At 51.3% G+C, this 22,344-nt stretch overlaps 2 protein-coding genes across 4 annotated transcripts in view; one reads left to right on the top strand and one right to left on the bottom strand.

The window, feature by feature from the left end:
* Positions 1-11: 11 nt before the first annotated feature.
* On the top strand, positions 12-11,027 carry Bysl (bystin like). Its single transcript, XM_021186171.1, has 7 exons — positions 12-592; positions 4,728-4,890; positions 7,335-7,473; positions 7,741-7,874; positions 9,311-9,471; positions 9,617-9,719; positions 10,214-11,027. The coding sequence occupies exons 1-7, from the start codon at positions 328-330 to the stop codon at positions 10,557-10,559; spliced, it is 1,311 nt and encodes a 436-aa protein (XP_021041830.1). The 5' UTR covers positions 12-327; the 3' UTR covers positions 10,560-11,027.
* A 1,327-nt stretch (positions 11,028-12,354) lies between these two features.
* Positions 12,355-22,344, bottom strand: part of Ccnd3 (cyclin D3) — a 96,513-nt gene continuing 86,523 nt past the window's right edge. The window contains exons 1-6 of one of the 3 annotated variants that reach the window (XM_021186173.2): positions 20,936-21,313; positions 18,155-18,398; positions 17,056-17,271; positions 14,419-14,578; positions 13,858-13,994; positions 12,355-13,425 (exon numbers count right to left, since the gene is read on the bottom strand). In XM_021186173.2, coding sequence (XP_021041832.1) covers positions 13,258-13,425; positions 13,858-13,994; positions 14,419-14,578; positions 17,056-17,271; positions 18,155-18,352 — 879 coding nt within the window. In that variant the 5' untranslated portion in view covers positions 18,353-18,398; positions 20,936-21,313 and the 3' untranslated portion in view covers positions 12,355-13,257. Of the gene's footprint in view, positions 13,426-13,857; positions 13,995-14,418; positions 14,579-17,055; positions 17,272-18,154; positions 18,557-20,935; positions 21,314-22,344 lie in introns of those variants that run through there. The other 2 variants (XM_029471077.1, XM_029471076.1) reach the window with 2 other exon arrangements.

Here is a 22,344-nt window from a genome sequence, read left to right as displayed (position 1 = left end):
TCTAGAACGTCATCGACTCGGCTCCGCCCCCAAGGCGTCCAAAGGGTTGACAGGACGCCCTAGGCTACTTTCATGAATTTTGGAAAAGGGTGACTTGGACATCCACCTTTTCCAATGAGATTACCTGAGAATTTGGGGGCTCCTGCTACAGGTCCCGAAGCTCTTCCTTAGAGAGTGATAGATGAGGAACTTCCGGCCTCCCAACGCTGGGGGGCACTGTGATCTCTCAGTGACCTCTTGGCGACCGGAACACATGGCGCAAGCGCAGTATCCGCTTTTTAGCCGGCTTCACACGTGTAAACCTGGTGGGCAAGTTTTTCGACCAAAATGCCCAAATTCAAGGTGACGCGTGGTGCCAGAAATCAGGAGAAGCATGCACCTCTGGCCGAGCAGATCCTGGCTGGGAACGCAGTGCGCGCGGGGACCCGAGAAAAACGGCGGGGGGGTGAGGTCGAAGAGGAGGAAGAGTATGTGGGACCCCGGCTAAGCAGACGGATTTTGCAGCAAGCCCGACAACAGCNGGAGGAGCTCGAAACTGACCATGGGGCTGGAGATCGGTCAGCACCACCGCGAGAGCGCGCCACGCGGCTGGGTGAGTGACAAGCGGTGGAGTGGTGAGTTGGGCCGGTCTGACACCCCATCAGAATACTTTACCGGCGTGGCCCTTCACTTCCACTCCTGGATTCCAGAATCCAGAGTTAAGACAACGAAAAGTGATCTCTCACACCAGTTCTAGCATTTATTTTTTTTATTTTATTTTATTTTTGTTTTTTTTTTTTTTTCGAGACGGGGTTTCTCTGTATAGCCCTGGCTGTCTTGGAACTCACTTTGTAGACCAGGCTGGCCTTGAACTCAGATATCTGCCTGCCTCTGCCTCCCAAGTGCTGGGATTAAAGGCGTGCACCACCACCACCTGGCGGTCTAGCATTTATTTATCCTCTGGGCGTTTGAAGTATTTGTGGACTGCCTGCATAATGTTTTGAACTGTGTTAAGTTTTTAGGCAGTTTTTGATACAGAAATAAGATATTCGTTCCTCCTGATAGCACCGGAAGTCTAGCTCAAGGCACCCATTAAATAGAGTTATATATTCCAAGCAGGAGTGGCGAGGTTCACCTGTAATCCCAGCACTCGAGAAGAAAGGCAGAAGGCCTTCTTGGCTATATAGTAAATTTCAGATTAACGAGCCCTGTCTCTCAAGAAAGAGGAAAAAATTGATGATATTTCTATTCAAACAAAAAACAGATGAACATTAATTGTACATGGTAGGTATCCCAGGATTCATGTCCTTCGAATAAGACCTGAAAAGCAAGTGGGGACTGTCCCTGTCCCAGCGATGGGGAAGGGAAACAGTATTGTTTAGAGGCTAAAAGGGGGAAGAGGGGTAGGTACTTGCCACCTGTCTCACTGAGGAGGAATTGTTGTTCACCTCCCAGTTGCTTAATCTTCCATTCTTATTTCTCCTAAAAAGCAATATTAACACATTTGAACGTGGTTTTGGGCCTACAGCAGCTTTTTCTGCTTTCCTTTAGGTTTTTTTTTTTTTTTTTTTTTTTTTGAAGTAAGGGCTCATGGAGCCCGGGATGGCCTCTAACGCTGTAGGGGAGGCTGACCTTGAACTCCTGATCTTGCCTCTGTTTTCCATGTGGTGGCATGATAGGTGGGTGACACCACACCTGCCCTTAAAAATCTTTTTTTTTTTTTTTAAAACTCTGAGACTGAGTCTCCTTAAGTTGTTCAGGCTGGACTTGAACTTGCTGGGTGACCAAGGCAAGGTTTGAGCTTTTAGGTCCTTCTATGGTGCAGTCAGCGAATTTCACTTTGAGGCCATTTGTTTGACAGCTACTCCAGTTTTTTCTCCCTCAGAGTTCGTCCAAGAAAGCTCACATCTTTATATCCAGTGGTCTACCTGACATAACCAAGTTGAATACTAGTATCTAACTCTAGTATGATTGTGTCCAAGCTGGGCGGTGGTGGCCTTTAATCCCAGCACTTAGGAGGCAGAGGCAGGGGGATTTCTGAGTTCGAGGCCAGCCTGGTCTACAAAGTAAATTCCAGAACAGCCAGGGCTATACAGAGAAACCCTGTCTCAAAAAAAAAAAAAAAAAAAAAGAGAAGATTGTGTCCAAAACAGAAGTTGTGACTTCCTTCCCAAACTTGCTCTCTGTTTGCTACACGGAGGTTGTTAGCACATTGGCGTTCCACTGCTCCAGGCAGAATCCAGGGTTCCTCTTTCTCACTTTGAAGTAAATCCTGGTGATGTTGTCTTTAGAGTGTATCAGAGCCAAACCACTTTCCATTCACCCGAGACACTTCCTGATTAAGCTACCAGGGTCTCTTCCCTGGATCACTGTGGAAACATCATGATTTGAATTCTGTAACCTCTGTGGTCCATTCAGCAGCTAGAGATGGATGGCTTCCTGTCTGGTCTGTCTCTGTTTCAGGTCTGACCACAAGCTAGGAAGGGAATAAGATAATTCAGCTGGTGAGGTCCATGCTTTGAGAGAGCATGAGCCTTGACTTCCACTCACAGCAGCTTGTAGTTTCTGAGCTACGGTGTTGAAGACAGATCACCTGTAATCCCAGCACTGGGCCCACTGGGCAACCAGTCTAGCCTAATCAGCTATCCCCAGGTCCCAGTCAAATCCTGTTTCAAAAACAAGGTCATCAGCTCCCAAGAGTCACTTCTGGCCTCCATGATGCCAGGGTTCACTCATATACAAAAAGCAAACGATCACAACAAAACACTTACCACACAAATGTCAGTGACTGTCTCCTGATTTTCTCTCGTTTCCCTACGTATTTCATAGCTCGTTTGTTTAACATGTATTTTGTGTGCATGTGCGTGGCAGGATGTGTGTAGAAAACAGAGGAAAACTCTCAAGAGTTGGTCCTTAGCTCTTCAGAACACTTGTTCTTGCAGAAGACCCGAGTTTGGTTTCTGGCTTTCATATGGCAGGCTATAGCTGTGTGTAACTCCATTTGCAAGGGATCAGATGCCATCTTCTGATGTCATTAGACACCAGGCACACTTGTGCACAGTCATACGTGCAGTCAGCAATCAAACATTAAAAGTAAAGTAAACCTAAAACAAACAACCTTGTCTCTCACTGGGTATGCTCCGTGTACTCTCTGGAGCTCTATGTAATATACCCTTAGTCTACTTCCATAGCAGATGATTGTTGCTATGGTAATAATTCAACTACTTTGGTTTATTAGACTCTTTCCCAGCTGCCTTGCCAGCTATGTGCAGTATTTCAAAAGTCAGCCCGGTGTATTGGCACATGACTTTAATCCCAGCACTCAGGAAGCACCCAGCCAAGACTCATGGTCAGGACCTCAGGATGTGGCAGGAAAGGCTCAACCCACCTATCACCCAAGTGAGGACACAGAGACATCTTATTAATTATGAAAATTGGCCTTAGCTGGCTTGTTCCCAACTCACTGGTACAACATAACTGCTTTATGCTAGTCTACATTCAACCACGGGGCTCATTACTGCTCTTCAGTAACAGCACGTGTTTCTTCCTCTGTGTCTGGCTGTTGAGTCCCCTCACATCTGATTTCTTTCCCAGAGTTCCTTTCTCTGCCCAGAAGTCCCACCTACCCTTTCCGGCCCTGCTTTGGGCCAGTCAGCTTTTGATTAAACCAATCGGAAGGTCATGGAGAAGGAGTTTCCACAACACTGAGACGGGTGATGCTTCATAAATAAAACAATGCCAACTGTACTCAGCTCTCTGCTGGAACAAAAATTGATGTGTGAATAATACACAGGCAGCCTTTACACGGAACACAAGAAATTAGCCCAACATCAGCAGCTCAGCCTTCAGCACTGTGGTGCGTGTTTGGAAAGTGGAGGCGTGAGAACAAGGAACTCCCGAGACATCCTCAACTGCCTAAGCCAGTAATTTAAATGTATTGGTTGATCGGAGTCTGAATGCCACTGCCCAGCCTTAGAGCCTTCCAGGTTGCCTTTCCGTTTCCTTTCTGGCTCCTTAGTGCCCAACACTCTTTTTTTTTTTTTTTTTTGGTTTTTCGAGACAGGGTTTCTCTGTGTAGCCCTGGCTGTCCTGGCACTCACTTTGTAGACCAGACTGGCCTCGAACTCAGAAATCCGCCTGCCTCTGCCTCCCGAGTGCTGGGATTAAAGGCGTGCGCCACCACGCCCGGCTTAGTGCCCAACACTCTTAACAGCATCACTTTCCAGGACGTGGAGCATGCTCTTGGTCCCAGACTGCCCATCCAGAGCCTTCTCAGCCTCCATACTCATCCAAGTGCCTGAGGTGCATGCTGCCTCTACCATGGTTTTAGTTTTAGCACATGATGCAGTTCTACTGTGCAAGCAACATAGTGGGAAGTCAGGACCCAAAGTGCCTACCTACTGTGGGCACATCAACTTTTCTGCCCCTGTTTGAACTGGGTATAGCAACAGTACCTATTCCTTGAGGTCATCTGGACAGACCAGGTTACATGTGTGTAGTATAGAATGGATCCTTCTTGGTCATTGAGGGGGACATATCCATTTACTGAGGGGACATGTCATCCAGTCTTTACTGGCCTTATCATCTCTTGCTTCGTGTGCTGTATTTTGTCTCAAGATCCCAAGTCTCTGGGGACAGAAGGATAGTGTATAACTCCCTCTGCAGGTGTCCCTCCTGTACCCTGGGTGTGCTGTACATGGAATGGGGAACTGACTCACAAGCCCCTGCCCGCTGGGATTATTTTGTAGGGCCGGGATTGCCACAGGATGGATCGGATGAGGAGGATGAGGAGTGGCCTACCCTGGAGAAGGCAGCCAAAATGACCGGGGTGGACCACCAGGCAGAGGTGATCGTGGACCCTGAAGATGAGCGTGCCATTGAAATGTTCATGAACAAGAACCCTCCCGTGAGGTAGGGCTTAAAGGTTGGAACAGTGGGTCCTGGTAGAAAGTTCCCCCAGACCACAGCTGTTGGTCTGACTATTGCCAAGAGTGGCCCTTCTGAACGGGAGTGACCGGAGTCCCCTTTGCCCATCTGATCTGGAACCTCTGGATTACCAGTTCCTTGTGATAGCTGGGGATCCGTTCTGTTGTGTTTATTCTTGGCACGTTGGTCTCATAGCTTAGTCTTTTTTTTTTTTTTTTTTAAGATTAATTTATTTATGTATGTGAGTACACTGTAGCTGTACAAATGGTTATGAGCCATCATGTGGTTGTTGGGAATTGAATTTTAGGACCCCACTCGCTCCGGCCCAAATATTTATTTATTATACCTAAGTACACTGTAGCTGGTTTCAGACGTACTAGAAGAGGGCATCAAATCTCATTACAGGTGGGTGTGAGCCACCATGTGGTTGCTGGAATTTGAACCCAGGACCTTTGGAAGAGCAGACAGTGCTCTTACCTGCTGAGCCATCTCGCCAGCCCATAGCTTAGTCTTTAACTCAGGGCTTTCCATCTCAGTCACAGTGTTGGGGCCGATAGCAGCTATCTCTGACACCTACCCTCTTGATCCCAGTAGTGAAAAGTTCTTCTAGGAATTGCCAAATGTTCCCAGAGGGGCTAAAACTACCTCTGGGTAGAACCACAAACGTACTCCCATGTGTTATAAATGCTACTTCTAAACATGCAGTTATTTAGGCTGCCTGTGGTCAGATTCTTGAATCCATTCAGGTGGATCTGGCCTCATTGAGAGGAGTGGGCTTAGAGCAAAGGGGCTCAACCAGTTTATTCTTCAGAGTGTGGTGTAGTACACCACTGTCATTAATAGTACGGTGATGAGCAGCCTGGGTTCAGAGAACACAGGAGAACCCTGTCCCTGGAAGGTGTCTGACAGCTCTGAGAATGGTCATGGAGTGTGATGTGTCCCCCAAAGGGCTCTCGGGCAGCACCTCATACCCAGTGGCTCTTGATCTGACAAACTTAGCAGAATGTTTTCTGCAGCTGCTATATGGAAGTGACAACATGGTGGAAAGGGGGACCGTGGGCACTCTGAGCAGTGGCTGCTGGCATCTTCAGAAAACAGGCTAAGGTCTTTGGGAACACAACAGTCAGGCCTTGTCACCTAAGGCACATTGAAGGGGCTGTGAAGCACCCAAACTAGAAGTCGAAAGACTAAAATTTACCCTTTCCCTGAAAAAGTCTTTGAGGGCTTAGGAGAGTTGTTGGCCCTGAGTCTCGGTTCCCCGGGCCTGGGCAGTGCAGGGGAATAAAAGCACTGCCACCAGTGTCATGCAGAGCACAGGACACACTGGAAAGTCTCAGATTCAGTGCTGCCTGGCACAGAAAAAGACTGCAGAGAAACTTTTTCCCCTTGTGCTGGAAGCCAGAACCCAGGTCTCATCCTTGCTAGGCAAGTGCTGGGTGAGTAGGATAGGCTGGCCTTGAACTCACAAAACTCTGCCTGCCTCTGCCTTCTGAGCACTGGGATGAAAGGTGTGCACCAGCGCTGCCTGGCACAGAGCTCCACTCTGCACTCAGAAGTTGCTCCCCGTTGTGTGAGCAGTGGGAGGTAAACTTGAAGTAAACAGCCCTCAGGACCTGCTGGCTCTAGCTGAGAGTCAGGCCTGCTGCAGTCTTAGATTTTACCCTTCAGCTGACTGTCCAGGGTAGTCCTTTTACTCCCCCAGTTTACAGATGAGGAAACTGAGGCTTAGAGGAGTCACGTGACGGACCCAAAATCATACAAGGAATAGAAGAGCCGGGGCTGGCTCTGCCTCAGATGCAGAGACATCCAAGTCCCGTGCTCTGCAGCACTTTGAGGCAGCTAAATGGACATAGAGGGGAGCTGAGGCTGTGCATCCCATCGGGATCACGATTTGTCAGTGTCCAGGGGAATTATACATTGCTCGCTTCCGGCTTCCCGTACACTAAAATTAGAACAGTGACAGGGACGTGGCCCCCATGCAAGGACGACGTGCAAGCTTGTGAAGCACTCTTGTTTTGTTTGGGGATGTTTTGTAACTTTCTTTTTCCCCTCTGAGACGGGGCTTGCTGTCTGGCCTAGATCTCCCTATGAAGACCATGCTGACCTTTCAACTCACAAAGATCTGCCTGCCTCCCAAGTGTTGGGATTAAAGGCTTACACCACCACTACTGCCTTTCTGTTTTAATAAGCAGAGCCAGGCTGTGTGGCGCATACCATTAATCCCAGCACAAAGGAGGCATAAACAAGTGGATCTCTGAGTCTGAGGTTAGCCTTGTCTACAGAGCCAGTTCTAAGACAGGCAAAGCTATACATAGAAACCCTGTGTCAAACAACAACAACAAAGATAACAAACAGGTTGACGGGACTTTACAGTTTCATGGAAAGTGACCCCAATTCTTTCCACCTCTCTTTTCCCCATGTCTCCATAGGCGCACCCTGGCTGATATTATCATGGAGAAGTTGACTGAGAAGCAGACAGAGGTGGAGACTGTCATGTCAGAGGTATCGGGCTTCCCTATGCCTCAGCTGGATCCCCGGATCCTGGAAGTCTACCGAGGAGTCCGGGAGGTAAGAGCTAAGTGGTGTATGTGCTGGGATATCCTGACTCGGGGTGGGCTCTCATCCACAGCCCCCACCGAATAAGCCATGGCGATCCGAACAGGACTGGGGGAGAGCTGAGAGGCTCAGGTTCTTGCACTGCCTCTCACTGACCCTGGAAGTCTACTAAACTCCAGTCACCTGGGGAATGAGTCTTTCTGGATGGTTCTGGAGATGAGTGAGCGATGGGGCCAGGATTCTGAGCACAGTTGGTGATTTTGCTTCTCTCATCCCCAGGTGTTATGTAAGTACCGCAGTGGGAAAATGCCCAAAGCTTTTAAGATCATCCCCGCACTNTCCAACTGGGAGCAGATCCTCTATGTCACTGAGCCTGAGGCCTGGACTGCAGCCGCCATGTTTCAAGCCACCAGGTATCATAGATGGGCCCGGGTGGCTGTGTGGGGTGTGCAGGCTCTGCCTGCAGGAGCTGTTCAGAGCCCATGGGCCTCTCCCTTGGACTTGCTCCGGCTGTTCCCTTAACTTTTGCTCTTTCTGGGGTTTTTAAAAACTATTTACAGGTGTGACTATGCATATTTAAGTATATTCTACATATATGCCTACAGGCCAGAAGAGGACATCAGATCTCATTATAGATGTCTATGAGCCACCTTGTGGTTGCTGGGGATTGAACTCAAGGCCTCTGGAATAGCAGGCAGTGCTCTTAACTGCTGAGCCATCTCTCCAGCTGCCTGCTCTTTCATTTTTCATGACCAAGTCCTGTGGTACTCTTCAGTGGGAAGAGCTTTCACTCCCGTGTTACAGCTCTGCTGTGGGAGAACAGCCTGACAGTTCTAATTCTCTTGAGTAGCCCGCACAAATGGCCTGGGGAAGTAGTGCAAGGTGCCCGCTTAAATAATACATGCAAGGCCTTGGGCTCCTTCGGCAGCATTTTTAAGAAAAACACTGGCCAGAGAGATGGCTCAGTGGTTAAGAGCACTGACTGCTCTTCCAGAGGTCCTAAATTCAATTCCCAGCAAACACATGGTGGCTCACAATCATCTATAATGGGATCTGATCTGAAGACACCTACAGTGTACTCATATAAATAAAAATAAATAAATATCTTTTTTTAGAAAGAAAGGGAGGGAGGGTGGGAGGGAGGAAGGAAGGAAAGAAAGAAGGATTGAAAGAGGGAAGGAAAGAATGAAAGAAAGACAGAGAGAAAGAAAGAAAAGAAAAGAAAAGAAAAGACAAGACAAGACAGACAAGGGGCAAGAGATGGCTCAACTGTTAAGATCACTTGTTCTTCCAGAGGATCTGGGTTCAATTCCCAGCACCCACATGGTGGCTCACAGCCATCTCTAGCTCCAAGAGATCTGTTTCCTCCTCTGGCCTCCATGGGCACCAGGCACATACATGGTACATAGGCATACATGGCATACACACACACACACACTGAAAAGCTGGGGTTTGGTTTGGTTTTTTTTGTTTCGTTTTGTTTTGGTATTTTGAGACAGGATTTCTCTGTGTAGCCCTGGCTGTCCTGGAACTCACTTTGTAGACCAGGCTAGCCTCAAATTCAGAAATCCGCCTGCCTCTGACTCCCAAGTGCTGGGATTATAGGCGTGCACCACCACTACCTGGCTCACACACTGAAAAGTTGAAACCAAACACCAGCACTTACTCTGTTTGGGGTGCATCTGTGGCCGTCTTCTGCCTCTTTAAGCTGACCTGGGTGTCCCATGTACCCTCTCTGAAGTGATGTCCCCATGTCTTACTATAAAACCTCTCAAATGCACCATCCGCGATGATTCTTAAAGGGCCAGGGCCAGGCTCTCTGGTAACTTGGAAACTCCCACCCTGCTAGGATTTTTGCCTCTAACTTGAAGGAGCGCATGGCTCAGCGCTTCTACAACCTTGTCCTGCTTCCCCGAGTGCGAGATGACATTGCTGAATACAAACGACTCAACTTTCACCTCTACATGGCGCTCAAGAAGGCCCTGTTCAAGCCTGGAGCCTGGTTCAAAGGTAGAGTGCAGAAGCAGGGGAGAAAGGAGGGGGCGGGGATCTTGCTTGGTGGTTCATTGGGGGTCCTTGATGCCTGGGGCTGCTGGGGCCTGCGCCTCATTTCCCTCACCCCGAACTAAAAGCCACTGCATCTGACTCTGCCTAGGAATCCTGATCCCACTATGTGAGTCTGGCACCTGTACCCTCCGAGAAGCCATCATCGTAGGCAGCATCATCACCAAGTGCTCCATCCCCGTGCTGCACTCCAGGTAGTGGTGGGGAGGTGGAGGAGGATGGTCAGAGAGGAGCCATGGAATAGAGGCCGGAACTTGGTCATGAGGGTGCGAATGGAGAATGAGCTATGAATTCCTCGAGTCTGTGGTCGTTTATGTCAGTGAGTGTATGATTACTCCGACAGAGTAGTGGGTCTGCAAGAGCAGGGTCCAGGGTCCTGGTACCTAGTGTAATGGAATGACTGCGTGTGTAAATGGGTATCTAGGAAGAAAGTGTGCTAAAAAGTGCGGATGGTGAGACATTTGGACATGATATGTAGTTAAACACAGGGATTGCTTGCTCTCTGAGCCAGAGGCAGAGGTGTGGGTTGGGCAGATGGTTGGAGATGGTAGAGATTCTCAGGAGCATAGTAATGAACAGGTGAGCAGCCTGTGGTGGCCCCCTTGGGAACAACTGAAGTAAGGCTCGGTGTAGGAAGAGGACTCCCATAGGTGTGGCCTAATTCCTGTGACTCCACCTTCCCTTCCAGTGCGGCCATGCTGAAGATCGCGGAAATGGAATACAGNGGTGCCAACAGCATCTTCCTGCGCCTGCTGCTGGATAAGAAGTACGCATTGCCCTACCGCGTGCTCGACGCTCTCGTCTTCCACTTTCTGGCCTTCCGAAAGGAAAAGCGCCAGCTGCCTGTCCTCTGGCACCAATGCCTGCTGACACTAGCGCAGCGCTACAAGGCTGACCTGGCCACAGAGCAGAAGGAGGCCCTCCTGGAACTGCTCCGGCTGCAGCCCCACCCGCAGCTGTCCCCTGAAATCAGGCGTGAGCTTCAGAGTGCAGTCCCCAGAGACGTGGAGGATGGTGTTGTCACCATGGAATGAGAACAGTCACCTGTGTTGGCCCAGGGGGCGCAGGACCACCCCAGGACCCCAGCTGGTNTAGTTAAAGACCTAGGTCAAGACACTNAAGGGTTACTATGGCTGCCNTGGNCTAAACCTGNGCAGGGAGGACTGCATCTGGTTGGCTTTCTCTGCCATTTTAGGCTTTGGTCCCTGCTCACTTCTAGAAGCTAACCGGAGTTACCTCAGTTCAGTTCAGCAACCCCACAANCCACCTGGCAGTTGGTATAAGGTCTGCTCTCTCCAGATACTGTGTAAGCTCACTGGGGTGCAGAGAAAACAGGCATTTATTTATCGCAGCTCTTGTGTTTTGGTCCCTGGAGGTTCCTGCCTCTCTCCCCCGTCACCCACGGGGAGAGGTGGGAGTCACTGCTGGCTCCTCCCTGTTCCCAGCTCAGAAGAGCGGGTTCTTACTTCCCACAGAACCCTCACCCCACCTTATTCTTCAAAGTTGTGTCTCTAGACTCTTGCTTCCTTTGTTCTTCACAGGAAATATGTGCACATGCGCCCCTGACTCTTACCATGACACATAGGGCCGACTCGATGCCAGATTCTGCTGCCATGCTGGAAAGGTGTCTGTTGGAAAAGTGGCAGTGGTTCACTGTCAAGGAAGACTATATTGCAGGCCCTTGCTAGGGGACAGTGACACAACAGAATCAGGAAAAAATGGGATTTCCTCCTAGCTATCAAGTAACCAGAGCTTTAGGCTGGCTGAGACACCAGGTCAGGTTCCTGTGTCTGCATAACTAATGAGCAAGTAATACTGTCTGGTTTGGTTTTGGTTTTTTAAGACAGGGTTTCTCTGTGTAGCCCTGGCTGTCCTAGAATTCACCCTGTAGACCAGGCTGGCCTTGAACTTGGCCACCCACCTGCCTGATGGCTCAACTGTTAGAGGCTAGGCTTACAATCTTTGTATTTTTTTTAATGGCCTGAGAAAATCTGTATGAAATTTTAGTAGCAGCCAAACATGGATCTTTAAGTTTGAGGCCAGCCACTGCTGTGAAACCCTACCTCACCAAAAACAACAAAAACCCTTAGACCACTGCATCACAGCTGACTGACTTGAAGTCACCTTGCTGTATCACGTTCACTTTTGAAAAAGTGTGTCTCTAACAATCCAGTTTGTATATCTGGGAAGGTTTGCTCTGCTGAGTTCATATTTGCTTACACAGTAGATCATCTTGGAAACATTAGGGAAAAGCAAAGCGAACAAACCTAGCCCAGCCCAACCAGATTACTCCCTGAACTCACTCAAACACACACTCTCCCTCTCCCTCTCCTCTCACACTCCTGTGCACGCACTGCTCCTTTGCAGCACCGAGGAAGGGCCTGCCTCCCTGCTAGGGGAAGTGCTTCCAGCCACACCCTAACCCCATTCATCCGGTTTTGTTTTGTTTTTTTTTTTAATGCATTCTGAGCTCTGTGCCTCAGCATCAGATCCCTGAGACTGGAGTTAAAAATGGTTAACTGCTGGGAATTCAATCCAGGCTCTCAGGAGTAGCCAGTGCTGTTGCTGAGCCACAGTTCTGCACTATGTAGCACAGGCTAGTCCTCTTCCTCGGTCTGCCCTGAGTGTGCTAAGGAAGCACCATGCCTGATTTTGTCTGAATCTTTGGGTAATGCTGGCTGCTCCTTAGCGCTGTAATCTGTCCACAAGGAAAGCAGGCCATGCTGCCTAGGCGGCGCCTTCCCAACCTTTCCCAGGAAAGGTGCTCTGCCTAAGACATCTGCCTGGTGCCTCCCAGCTCCCACAACCCCAGGGATCACAAGAGCGACCTTTATTCCGAAATCTTTATTAAGGCAGCATGATAGAAATGGGCCACCAGCCCAAACCTTGTGGCCCGAGGAAAGACCTGTGACCCTAGGGCTTGCCCTCTCTCCAGATAGCTCTGTCACCTCCACGGCATCGATCCATCCCAACCTAACCCTGCTCTGATGAAGATGAGGTGGAGGGGTGAGGAGAGGAAGGCATGACCCCATCCCAGGCTGTAGCAGCTCCTGGGCCACAAAGCAGTAGCAGAGGGGAAGAAGGGAGGGAAAGAGCAACCGCCAGGGTTACCACCACTTGTGGGGTACAGGCCTCACTGTACCCTCTTACAGTTGTATTCAAAGCAATAAATTAAAATGACCATCGGCACCCCTCAATCACAGAAGCTAAGCAGGAAGCAAAGCAACAATGTATGGGTTCTTGCTCTTCTGGCCAAAGCCTAGGCTGTTCCCTCTAAGAGCAGCTGGAGTATGGATTACACAGAGGCCATCTAGGGCGGCTCCTCATAAGCGTCTATCGGGATGCCCGAAGGAGCCTGTGAGGGCCAACACCTTTGGAAGGTACTGGGGTGTTTTGGCAACTGAGAAGGTTGGAGCCCCAGACAGAAGAGGGACTCAAATGCTGGTGTGTGGATTTTACCTGTTTGTATTTTTCTGACCATCATGGCCCAGGACAGCCAAGTTGGTTGAGTGGGAAGGAAGAGGAGCTGGCTGGCCATGAAGACGCCCCTCATGACCAAGCAACCCCTTAGTGCACACTGTGGGGATAGGCAGGACCTGGCCCCTTGGGCTTTGTGAGGGGGAAGGAGAGCCCCCCCTCGGGCTTCAGATATAGCATGGATTGTTCTGGAGGCAGGGAGGGGGTGGCAGGGGCCCCTCCTCTGCTTGGTGGCCTGAGAGGGCCTGTCTCAAGCTACAGGTGAATGGCTGTGACATCTGTGGGAGTGCTGGTCTGACTGGGCCCCTGGCTGCTAGAGCCCCGGGGGGCTTTGGGCACTGGGCTGGGGGCTGTCTGGGCAGCTTCCCTGAGGCTCTCCCTGAGGGCAGCTTCGATCTGCTCCTGGCAGGCTCGCAGGCAGTCCTAGAAAAAAAAAACAAGGTCATTCATCCTTGGGCCTCTCTCCCTTACAGCACTGACAGCAAGCAGGTGGAAAGGCCACCCCCTGTGCACTGGGAAGTCTGGGGAGGTTAGGCCACAGCCCAGCCCAGGAATCAGGTCTTTAGTTCTCAGAAACTGGCAAGAGGATGTGGCAAGGGTGTGAGAGCAACCCTGCATCTGACACCAAGGCCCCCACCCCTGGCCAACAGCACTTGTCAAGAGATGTCAAGAGAAAGGTATCTGCATGCCAAGTGTCCTTCACCCCACCCACTCCTCTCCAGACTGGAGCCAGAGATAAAAGGCCAGAGAAGCAGGCAAGAGCATGCAATCGGAGTTGGGGGGCTGGGTGGATGGCGCCCTCTGCTGGGGATTCAGAGGAACAGCTTTTTTGGGGGGGGAGGGGCTGAGACTTACCACTTCAGTGCCTGTGATCCCGGCCAGCAACTCTGTGAGCTCATCCGCAGACATAGAGCAGGCGCCTAGGCCTAGCACTGCTGCCCCAATGCTGCCTGTGGCGATCATGGATGGAGGATACATCGCAAAGGTGTAATCTGGGAAAAGAAAGGGAGCCATCTTACAACACACCAGGCTGCATCCTCTGAACCCCCGGTGGTGGTGGATGGGGTGACACTGAGGCAAGGGGACAGGGCAGATCCTAGGGAGGAGAGGGTTTGGTTGGTGTGTGCTTACGGTGTTAGCAATTTGACTGAGGAACGCACACTATCACTGACCCACCAGACCGCAGCCCGACCTCCTCTGAGATATGAACAAACAACAAACTTTCCATCTACCCAAGGTGTACTTGGCACCAGGAACTACAAAATATCCAAAACCCTGCTATGAAGACCTTAGGCAAGTAACTATTCACTATCCCCAGATCACCGTACACAGGTCTGAATACTGAAACCATCTCCTGGCTGTTACTTCGAATCCTTCCCAAAAAAACCCCACAATTTCCCCCAGGTTGGTTCTTACCTGTAGCACAGAGGGCCAAAAAGGTCTGGGCATGCTTTTTGACCAAGGCCTGCCGGTCATTGGGCAGAGACAGGCGGTGCAGAATCAGGGCCAGGAAGTCGTGCGCAATCACGGCAGCCAGGTCCCACTTGAGCTTCCCCAGGACCAGCACCTCCCACTCCTGGGGGTTAGGGAAGGAACATGGAGTCAGCGGCCGGCTGAGGGGGGCAGAGAATTTGACAGGAGGTTCACAGTTCTGCCTCTGGCTTAAGGGGCTGCCGCTGCGGGATGACGGGTTTGGGGCAGGGAAGATCTAGGGCGTACACTTAAGCATCTATTGATGGTTACTAAGGGCTAGACCTGAATTATCCCTCTTAATCCTCCCATGAGTCTGAGGCTGGCTGAGTTGAAACAGACCAACTCTAAATTCCACAGGCTTCGGAAATCTCTTCTTCCCCAACATCGCAGCCAGGTCTCTTAAACAAAATGAGCATGAAGCCACTCCTAAGGTTCCTTAAAGAGGTTGCCCAACCCGCCCCACACCCCCCTTTGTGGGACATCATGGGTGGGTCCTGTCTCCAGATAAGGGCGTCCAAGCCAAACAGGATGAATCCAGATGACCCCTGAGAAACCTGTCCAAGCCCACATAACCATTCAGAGGTCTTAGGAGGAGGCTAGGAGCCCCAACCTCAGTCTACTCAAGTGAAGTTCCTAGCCCTGGCCCGAGCTGCACTTCCGAGTTACACACAGGAGGATTTCTTCATTGTTTTATCTCAGGAAGGAACTCATGGGTTTGACTCCTCACTGAGGTAGAAATGTCAGCCCCACCCAGCATCTTCCAGGACCACCCCCCCACCCCCAGCGACAGCTGTCCCTCTTCTTTGTCCCATGACCTAGGTGTCAGCCCCAGGCTTCTTACAGAACCCCACAGAAACAGCCTGGACTAGAGCCAGAAGTAAGGCAAGGAAGCTTGAAGCTTGCACCCAGGGCTCTATCCTAATAACCAAATAGCACCCAGACTCTAAAGGGGCACCCCAATGGCAACCAGGAGTGTACGGAGTCCTCACTAGGTGGGCACGCTCCCCCATATCCAGATGACATGAAAAACCCCAGCCCTACCCCAAGAACATAGGAGCTGGCAGCAGCAACCCATCCCTGCCTTCAAGGCACTCTGGTCGGATTTTCCCCTCCTTTCTGGGGCCTCTGCTCTGCTGTGTGGATTTAGACTGCTGGAGTTCTTGGAGTCCCTCACAACTCTGACCGCAGGCCACTCTCAGCTCAGGGCCTTGAGCAGAAGGAGGGCTTTGCCTATTCTGAAAAACCCCCCTCACACACAGCCATGTAGACCACCCTTAATCTCTTCACAAAGAGTAAGTCTCCTACCTCCCAGCCTCAATCCCTCAAAAAACATCGTGCTCCCTGGCTCTGGAAACTAGATTCATCACAAAGAGCTGTGGGGCCTCCCGGATTCCCAACTCAGGCCTCCCATCCGTGAGAGCTGCTTGACAGGAAGAGGAATCCAGTTCCCCGACTCACAGCAGTCAGGGGCCCCAGTACCCTAGCTTCCCAGCCAGCCAATCACAGGAGTCTGGCTGCTGCCCTCCTCCCTAGGAGATGGGGCCCAGAGACTCCTCTCAGGGTCAGAGAAGGCTTGGCCAGCCACAGAACAAGGTGGAGGGAGGTGCCAGCTCACCCACCCTCTCCCCCAGACCCTGTGGGAGATGACGTTCATGCTCCCTTCCAGATCCATGCAGATCCTCCACCTCCTCCCTAGACTCCTCCGGGGCAGGGCAGAACCCAACCCATTTTTTTTTTTTTTTTTTTTTTTTTTTTTGCCCCGCCTGGAGGAGCCCAGCCCAAGTTCCCAGCAAGAGGCCCCAAGGAGCCACTTCCCAAACCACAGGAGTGACAGCAGCTCCCCACAGGGTTATGAAAGCCCTTGGTCTGAGTGGGAGGGCCAGGGGACCAGCATCATTATCACATCGGAAGCAGCTGCAGCTCAGCTCCCTGTCTGTCTCAGCTCTGGCCTTTGGCTGAGCAGCAAAGGGAGAAACTCTTCCACGGGCCCAGAGCAGCTGCTCGAGTTTTTCAGAAGGAAGACAAGAAAGGCAGGGTTTAGGAAGGAGCGGTGTCTTTCGGGGATAGGAGGGAAAGGGATGAAAACACCTCAGCGCTTCCTTCCACCGAGCAGGGCCTGGCTTTAATCAGCTCCGGGAGGCTTTTCCATCACAAAGTCCACACGGGGATAAAGACTCATGCAAGGCAGCCCCCTCCCCCACGTGAAGCACATTCCACTCCGGTGGGGGTGTGCAGACATGCCCTGCTGCTGCCAATAAATAACTCACGGTGGCTGTGTAAACCCAGAGGCAAAGTACTGGTGTATAGACCCGCAATTGGACTTGTTGCTATCTGGGGGGGGAGGGGGGGGAGGCGCGAGTTAGGAGTGGAACCCCACTGCGGCCAAAGGAAAGGGATTCATTTAGTTTTAAGCTTGCAGCTGAAGCACCACGACCACACTACAAGGCCTTTGTCCCAAAATACCAGCCAGGGGCGAAGGGAGGGTTGGTGGGTGAGGGGGTGAGCTTGGCTTTTCTTTTACTAGTACATAGGGTGATCGTATGTTTGGTGAAGGGGGGGGGGGGAGAATTCCGCACGCACCCGCAACTGCCATGGAGCCACAGCCTGGTCCGTATAGATGCAAAGCTTCTCAATAGTCAGGGGCGTGGTTTCGCGCAGCTTGGAGGCCAGCAACAGGCAGACGGTACCTAGAAGCTGCAATTGCGCCTTTCGGGTGGGGACGCAGGACAGGTAGCGATCCAGGTAGTTCATAGCCAGAGGGAAGACATCCTCCTCGCAGCGCTGCTCCTCACACACCTGAGGGAGGGCGCACGAGTCATTGCTAGGGAAGGACCAAGTGAAACACGGCAGCGTGGAGAAGTGGGGGTGGGGGTGGAGGGAGAGTGGAATGCGGAGCAAAATATAAACCGAGAAGGGATAAACTTAGAGCGACAAGTATCAATAACCGAGGAGGATGTGCCCTCCCCAAGGTGACCCCCCCCCCACTTCCTCTGCACGGTCTCTTCCCCACCCCGGAGTAGGGGGTGTAAAAGAGAAGCCCATGCTCACGAAGGATTCCAGACTCCCCTCCCCCACGGCGAGCGGAAGGGGGACGGAAGGGTCACCTAGAGAGAATTGGGACCTTACCCTCATTACCGCCACCCACTGCACACACACTCCCAGGGGGAAGGGAGGGAACTCCTGCAGCGGTCTCCCGCACTTTTCATTTCCCTGTGGACCGGAACCGAGCCTGCGCCACCCCCACCCACCAGTTTCCCCCGCCAGAACCCCGCGATAGACACAGGAACCAGTTCTGGGGCGAAGGCGGCCGAGGCCAGGGTTTTCCAAACGCGCCCTCCAGAGAGCACCGGGTGAGGAAGGAAGCAGGAGACACCGAGGAAAGCCACTGGGGAAAGAGTGGCCCTTAGCCCGCTTTCCCGACCCAAAGTGAAGCTTAGTTACAGTGCCAAGTGACTGGAAGTCACAGAAGAAGCCGATCAGAATTGGGGAAAGGAAAGGGACAGAACGCAGGCAGCTGCTTAGGGCGCCTGTGTGAAAAGGCCAGGCCCCAGTAGTCTGGGCCGCCAAAGCATCTTGCAGATTGTGGTCCGGATCGCAAAGATCCGACAGGGAAAGTTCAATTTGTCCCAGAGCCGGGGATGGGGGTGGGGTGAGGAGAGGGAACCCGTCCGGGCCTTACCTCCAGCATCCAGTATGCCAGCATCTTCCGCATGTGCGGCTTGATCTCCTTTTGCACGCACTGGAAGTAGGAGGCTCGCGGCACGTAGCGCTCCTCCAGGCGGAGTAAACTCTGCAGGACACGCTGGTCCCCAAGCAGCCGCGGGTCGGGCCCGGCCCGGGGCGCGTGCCGGGTGCCCTCGCAACACAGCAGCTCCATCCTGCGATGGCTCACGGGTGAGAGCAAGAGTGCGGGCTAGCGAGTCCTAGGAGAAGCGACGCGCGTGAGGGAGAGCGCGGGGTGCGGGCGGGTCTGGCGCTGGCGCTGGCACTGTGCGGAGAAGCCCCAGCCCGCCCGCCACCCGCGCGCACCGCTTCCCTGACAGGCGCCCCGCCCCTCGCGACGATGTAGCAACCGTGGAATGCTCCTACGTCACAACGTTCTAAGGGGCGGGGCCGCAGTCGGAAAGGGCTGGCGGGCGCTATACCCTCCCTCCCTCCCCGCAACCCCATTGGTCCGCTGGGCTCCGGCCCGCAGGCTTCCGGGCCCTCGGGTCCCTTCTGACCAAGAGGGTAGAGAGAACTTTCTGGAAGAGTGCCCTCTTCCCCATCAATGGGCCCCGTCGCGATTCTAGCCACCCAGGAAAGAACTAGGCGCCAAAAGTTATTCCTTCGCGTATACATCCTATTCCATTGCTCTAGGGAATGTGGTCATAACTTTGTACATAGTTGGGTCACTCCTACCCTAAGGTGGCTTCTAGGAATGGCCTCGAGTTGGGCTTTATTTTGCAGACCATGAAACTGAGGCACAATAGTAGCTGCAAAGATCTCATTGTTAGTCTGTCGGGAAACTTGACTTAGAATCTCGTCTACTTTAACGAATTGCCTGCAGCATCTGGGAGCATGTAGTTTCTGTCCGATTCAGTGGCTTGGAGGGTAAACTATCCTGGCATCAAGTAGGGCAACCTGAGTGTGATCCCTGGGACCCACATGATGGAAGAGAAGAGAGCAACTCCCATAAGTTGTCCTCTGACTTCTACACCAAGGCTGTAGCATGTGCGCACACACCCGCATGCACATACACAAAAGAAGAAATGCAGTTTCTCAGGTCTGCTGAATGGGACACACTGCATTGCACCAACGGAGGTGTGATCAGTGTTGGTCAAAATCAGCATATAAAAAGCCCTTTGGTGCTGGCTGTGGTGGAGCAAGCCAGTAATCTCAGACCCAGGGAAGTGATGGCTTAACACCAGGATCCACTATCAATTGTCCACAGACAATTCAAGGCCAGCCTAGAGACTGTCTCTGTCTCTCTGTCTGTCTGTCTGTCTGTCTCTCTCTCTCTCTCTCCACACACACACACACACACACACACACACACACACACACACACACGGTGGCAGGGGGTGGGCTGCAGATATGTCTCAGGTGGTAGAGCTCTTGCTTAGCATGCTCAGAGCCCAGGGTTCAATCCCCAGCACTGCAGAACCCAGAACGATCAAAAGATTAAGGTCACTGTCAGCTTCTTAATAAGTTCAGGAGCAGCCTGGGCTATATAAGATTCTATCACAAAACCAAGCAAACCAAATGATAATAGCCCATGGAGAATTCCAGGCCAGCCAGACCCATATCAGATGACTCAAATAACAGGAGGGAAGGAAGGAAGAAAGGAAGGAAGGAAGGAAGGAAGGAAGGAAGGAAGGAAGGAAGACAGGCATGATAGAGCACCCCTTTAATCCCAGCACTTTGAAGACAGAGGCAAGCAGATTTCTTTGAGTTCAAAGCCAGCCTAGTCTAAATAGAGTTCTAGGTCAGCCAGAGCTAATATCATGAGACTATGTCTCAAAAACAAAAATCAAGGGGAAAAAGGGTGTAATAAGGAAGGCAGGAAAGAGGAAAGGAGGGAAAGAAAGAAGAAAGCCCACCACTAAGACACTGCTCTCTCCACTCAGCCCAACTGAGCCCCAGGAAAGCTCAGGACAATGTATAAGCAGTGAGATCCATCTACACACTGGTCTACACACTGGTCTACACACTGGTCTTGCGCTGAGCAAGGGGTTCAGAATCCACACAAGGGGATGGCTTCTCTAACAGGAAGGAGGCATGATGGGATTGCTTCAGTCACAGAAGGTCACTGCCCCGGTGGTTTCTCTCCTCGTTGAAACAGTGTGTCTTATTTTATAGCCGACCTCGAATTCTCCAGCTTCGTGCCTCAGTTTCCCAAGTGCTGGGATTACAAATTCGTACCACCATGTGTATACATCAAGCTTTACACTTAACGAATTAGGGAGGGGAACACTTCTTGAGACAAGGGTCTTACGGAAGCCAGGCTAGCTTTGAATTTAGTATATAACTGAGGCTGGATCTGATCTTCCTGCTTTTACCTCCCAATTGCATGCCTTACCCACACTAACATTCTGTTAGTTTTATGACACGGGTTCTCACTATGTAGCTCTGACATTTATAGACCTGACTCTATGTAGCTCTGACTCTAGGTAGACCAGAACAGCCCCCAGCTTGCAACAATCCTACTGCCTCTTCCTCTCAAATTCTGAGATTACAGGAATGCACCACCAAACTTCCTGTCCTGAAGGGCAGAGACAAAGTCCCGTGTAGCTGTGTATCCTCTGGACACAACAACTGGCTGTGAGTACCAACAACAGTAACAGGTCTTCATGTACACATACCATGTCCAAGAATTGAACATACCTGAGAGGTAATAAATCATTTTATCTTCACAACAGCCTTACAGAAAGTATATTATTTTTGCCCTGTGTAATAGGAGCTGGGTGCTAATACTCACCATGGATGACCACGGAGAAGTCACATAGCTCGGAGTTGGTAAAAGCAGGCTGCAGTCTGGTTTAGCTCCAGAGTTGATGCCCTTGCATAGGTGGACATCAGGAGAAATCGATGCTGGTCATATTAGGCAGGTACGATCTACCATTGAGCTACCTCTCTAACCCCCATGGCTTCTTTTTGTTTTAATAACCTTGAAGACCATTTTATTAGAGTTTGGGAAACAAACAAACAAACCAACCAACTAACAGGGAAGTAGGCTGCCAGGAAGAGAGATGAACTGAGGAGGAGAGAAAGCCTTGCCTTTTGTGTTAGGATCACCGACTGTTGCTATCAGGACCTCCAAAACCCGTGACATCACATAGGCGGGACCCCAACACCTGTTGCCAAGGCAACAGCCACCATATTCCCAGAATCCACTTGGTTCACCTCCCACCTTTACCTGTGATTACATCATCATCCTTATATAAAGAAAGGCCCCCTAATCAATCTCTCTCCCTCTCCCTCTCCCCCACCTTTCCACCACCACCTTGCCCCTCTCTCTCCTAATAAGCCTCAGGTGGAACTGTTTGACCTGGTGCAGTCTTTCTGAAGCTGACATTCACGATCATAACACCGATAAATGGAAATATGCACCGATGGGAATAGAAAAGGATGAGAGTGTCTTCAGAATAACAAACAGGGAGAAATCCCAGAGTGCCGGGGCAAACATGCTCAAGAATTTGGAAGATAGAATGAAGGAAACAAAAAATTAAGCACACTGAGTTAGAACTCAAAGGCCTCGGTGCGGGCGGGCGGCGCAGGGGTGGTGCTAAGCCACGGAGATCTGAAAGCAGCAGTCAGTACCAGCTCTTGACCACTTCATTCCATTGCCTCTTGTGCTGTCCCAGGGATGTAAAATGATCTATTCCTCATTGACCTACTGAGAAAGGGCACCCAGAGAGAGACAGTCGAATCCTAGAAGGTTTCTTGGATAACTGGTCAACAGCCCCACTGTCCGGCGGGACCTTCAGGGCCACATGAAGGGTGGTTGCTGAGGGAGCAGGAGGCCTCCCCAGGAGAACTCCAGAGAGGTCTGCTTATCCGGCTTCACCATCACTGCCCTTCGAAGAACAGAACAGAGCAACAAAAAAAAAAGGGCTGAGAATGAGGCTCAGTTGGTAGTGTTAGGCTAAGATGCAAGAAGCCCTAAGTTCAATTCCCAGCACTGCATAAAAACCTGGGCAAAACTAGAAGGAGTCACACACACTGGGAATCTCAACACTTAGAAGGTTTGGGAGCAAGACGGGCAGCAGCCATTCAGGGCCAGCCTGGGCTAGGTGAGACTGCCTCAAAAATAAAACAACAACAACAAAACAAACAACTACCAAAAAAACGAGAGAGAGAGAGAGAGAGAGAGAGAGAGAGAGAGAG

Source organism: Mus caroli, chromosome 17, assembly GCF_900094665.2.
Source record: "Mus caroli chromosome 17, CAROLI_EIJ_v1.1, whole genome shotgun sequence".
Taxonomy (NCBI): domain Eukaryota; kingdom Metazoa; phylum Chordata; class Mammalia; order Rodentia; family Muridae; genus Mus; species Mus caroli.
This window is presented reverse-complemented; position numbering and strand designations above follow the sequence as displayed.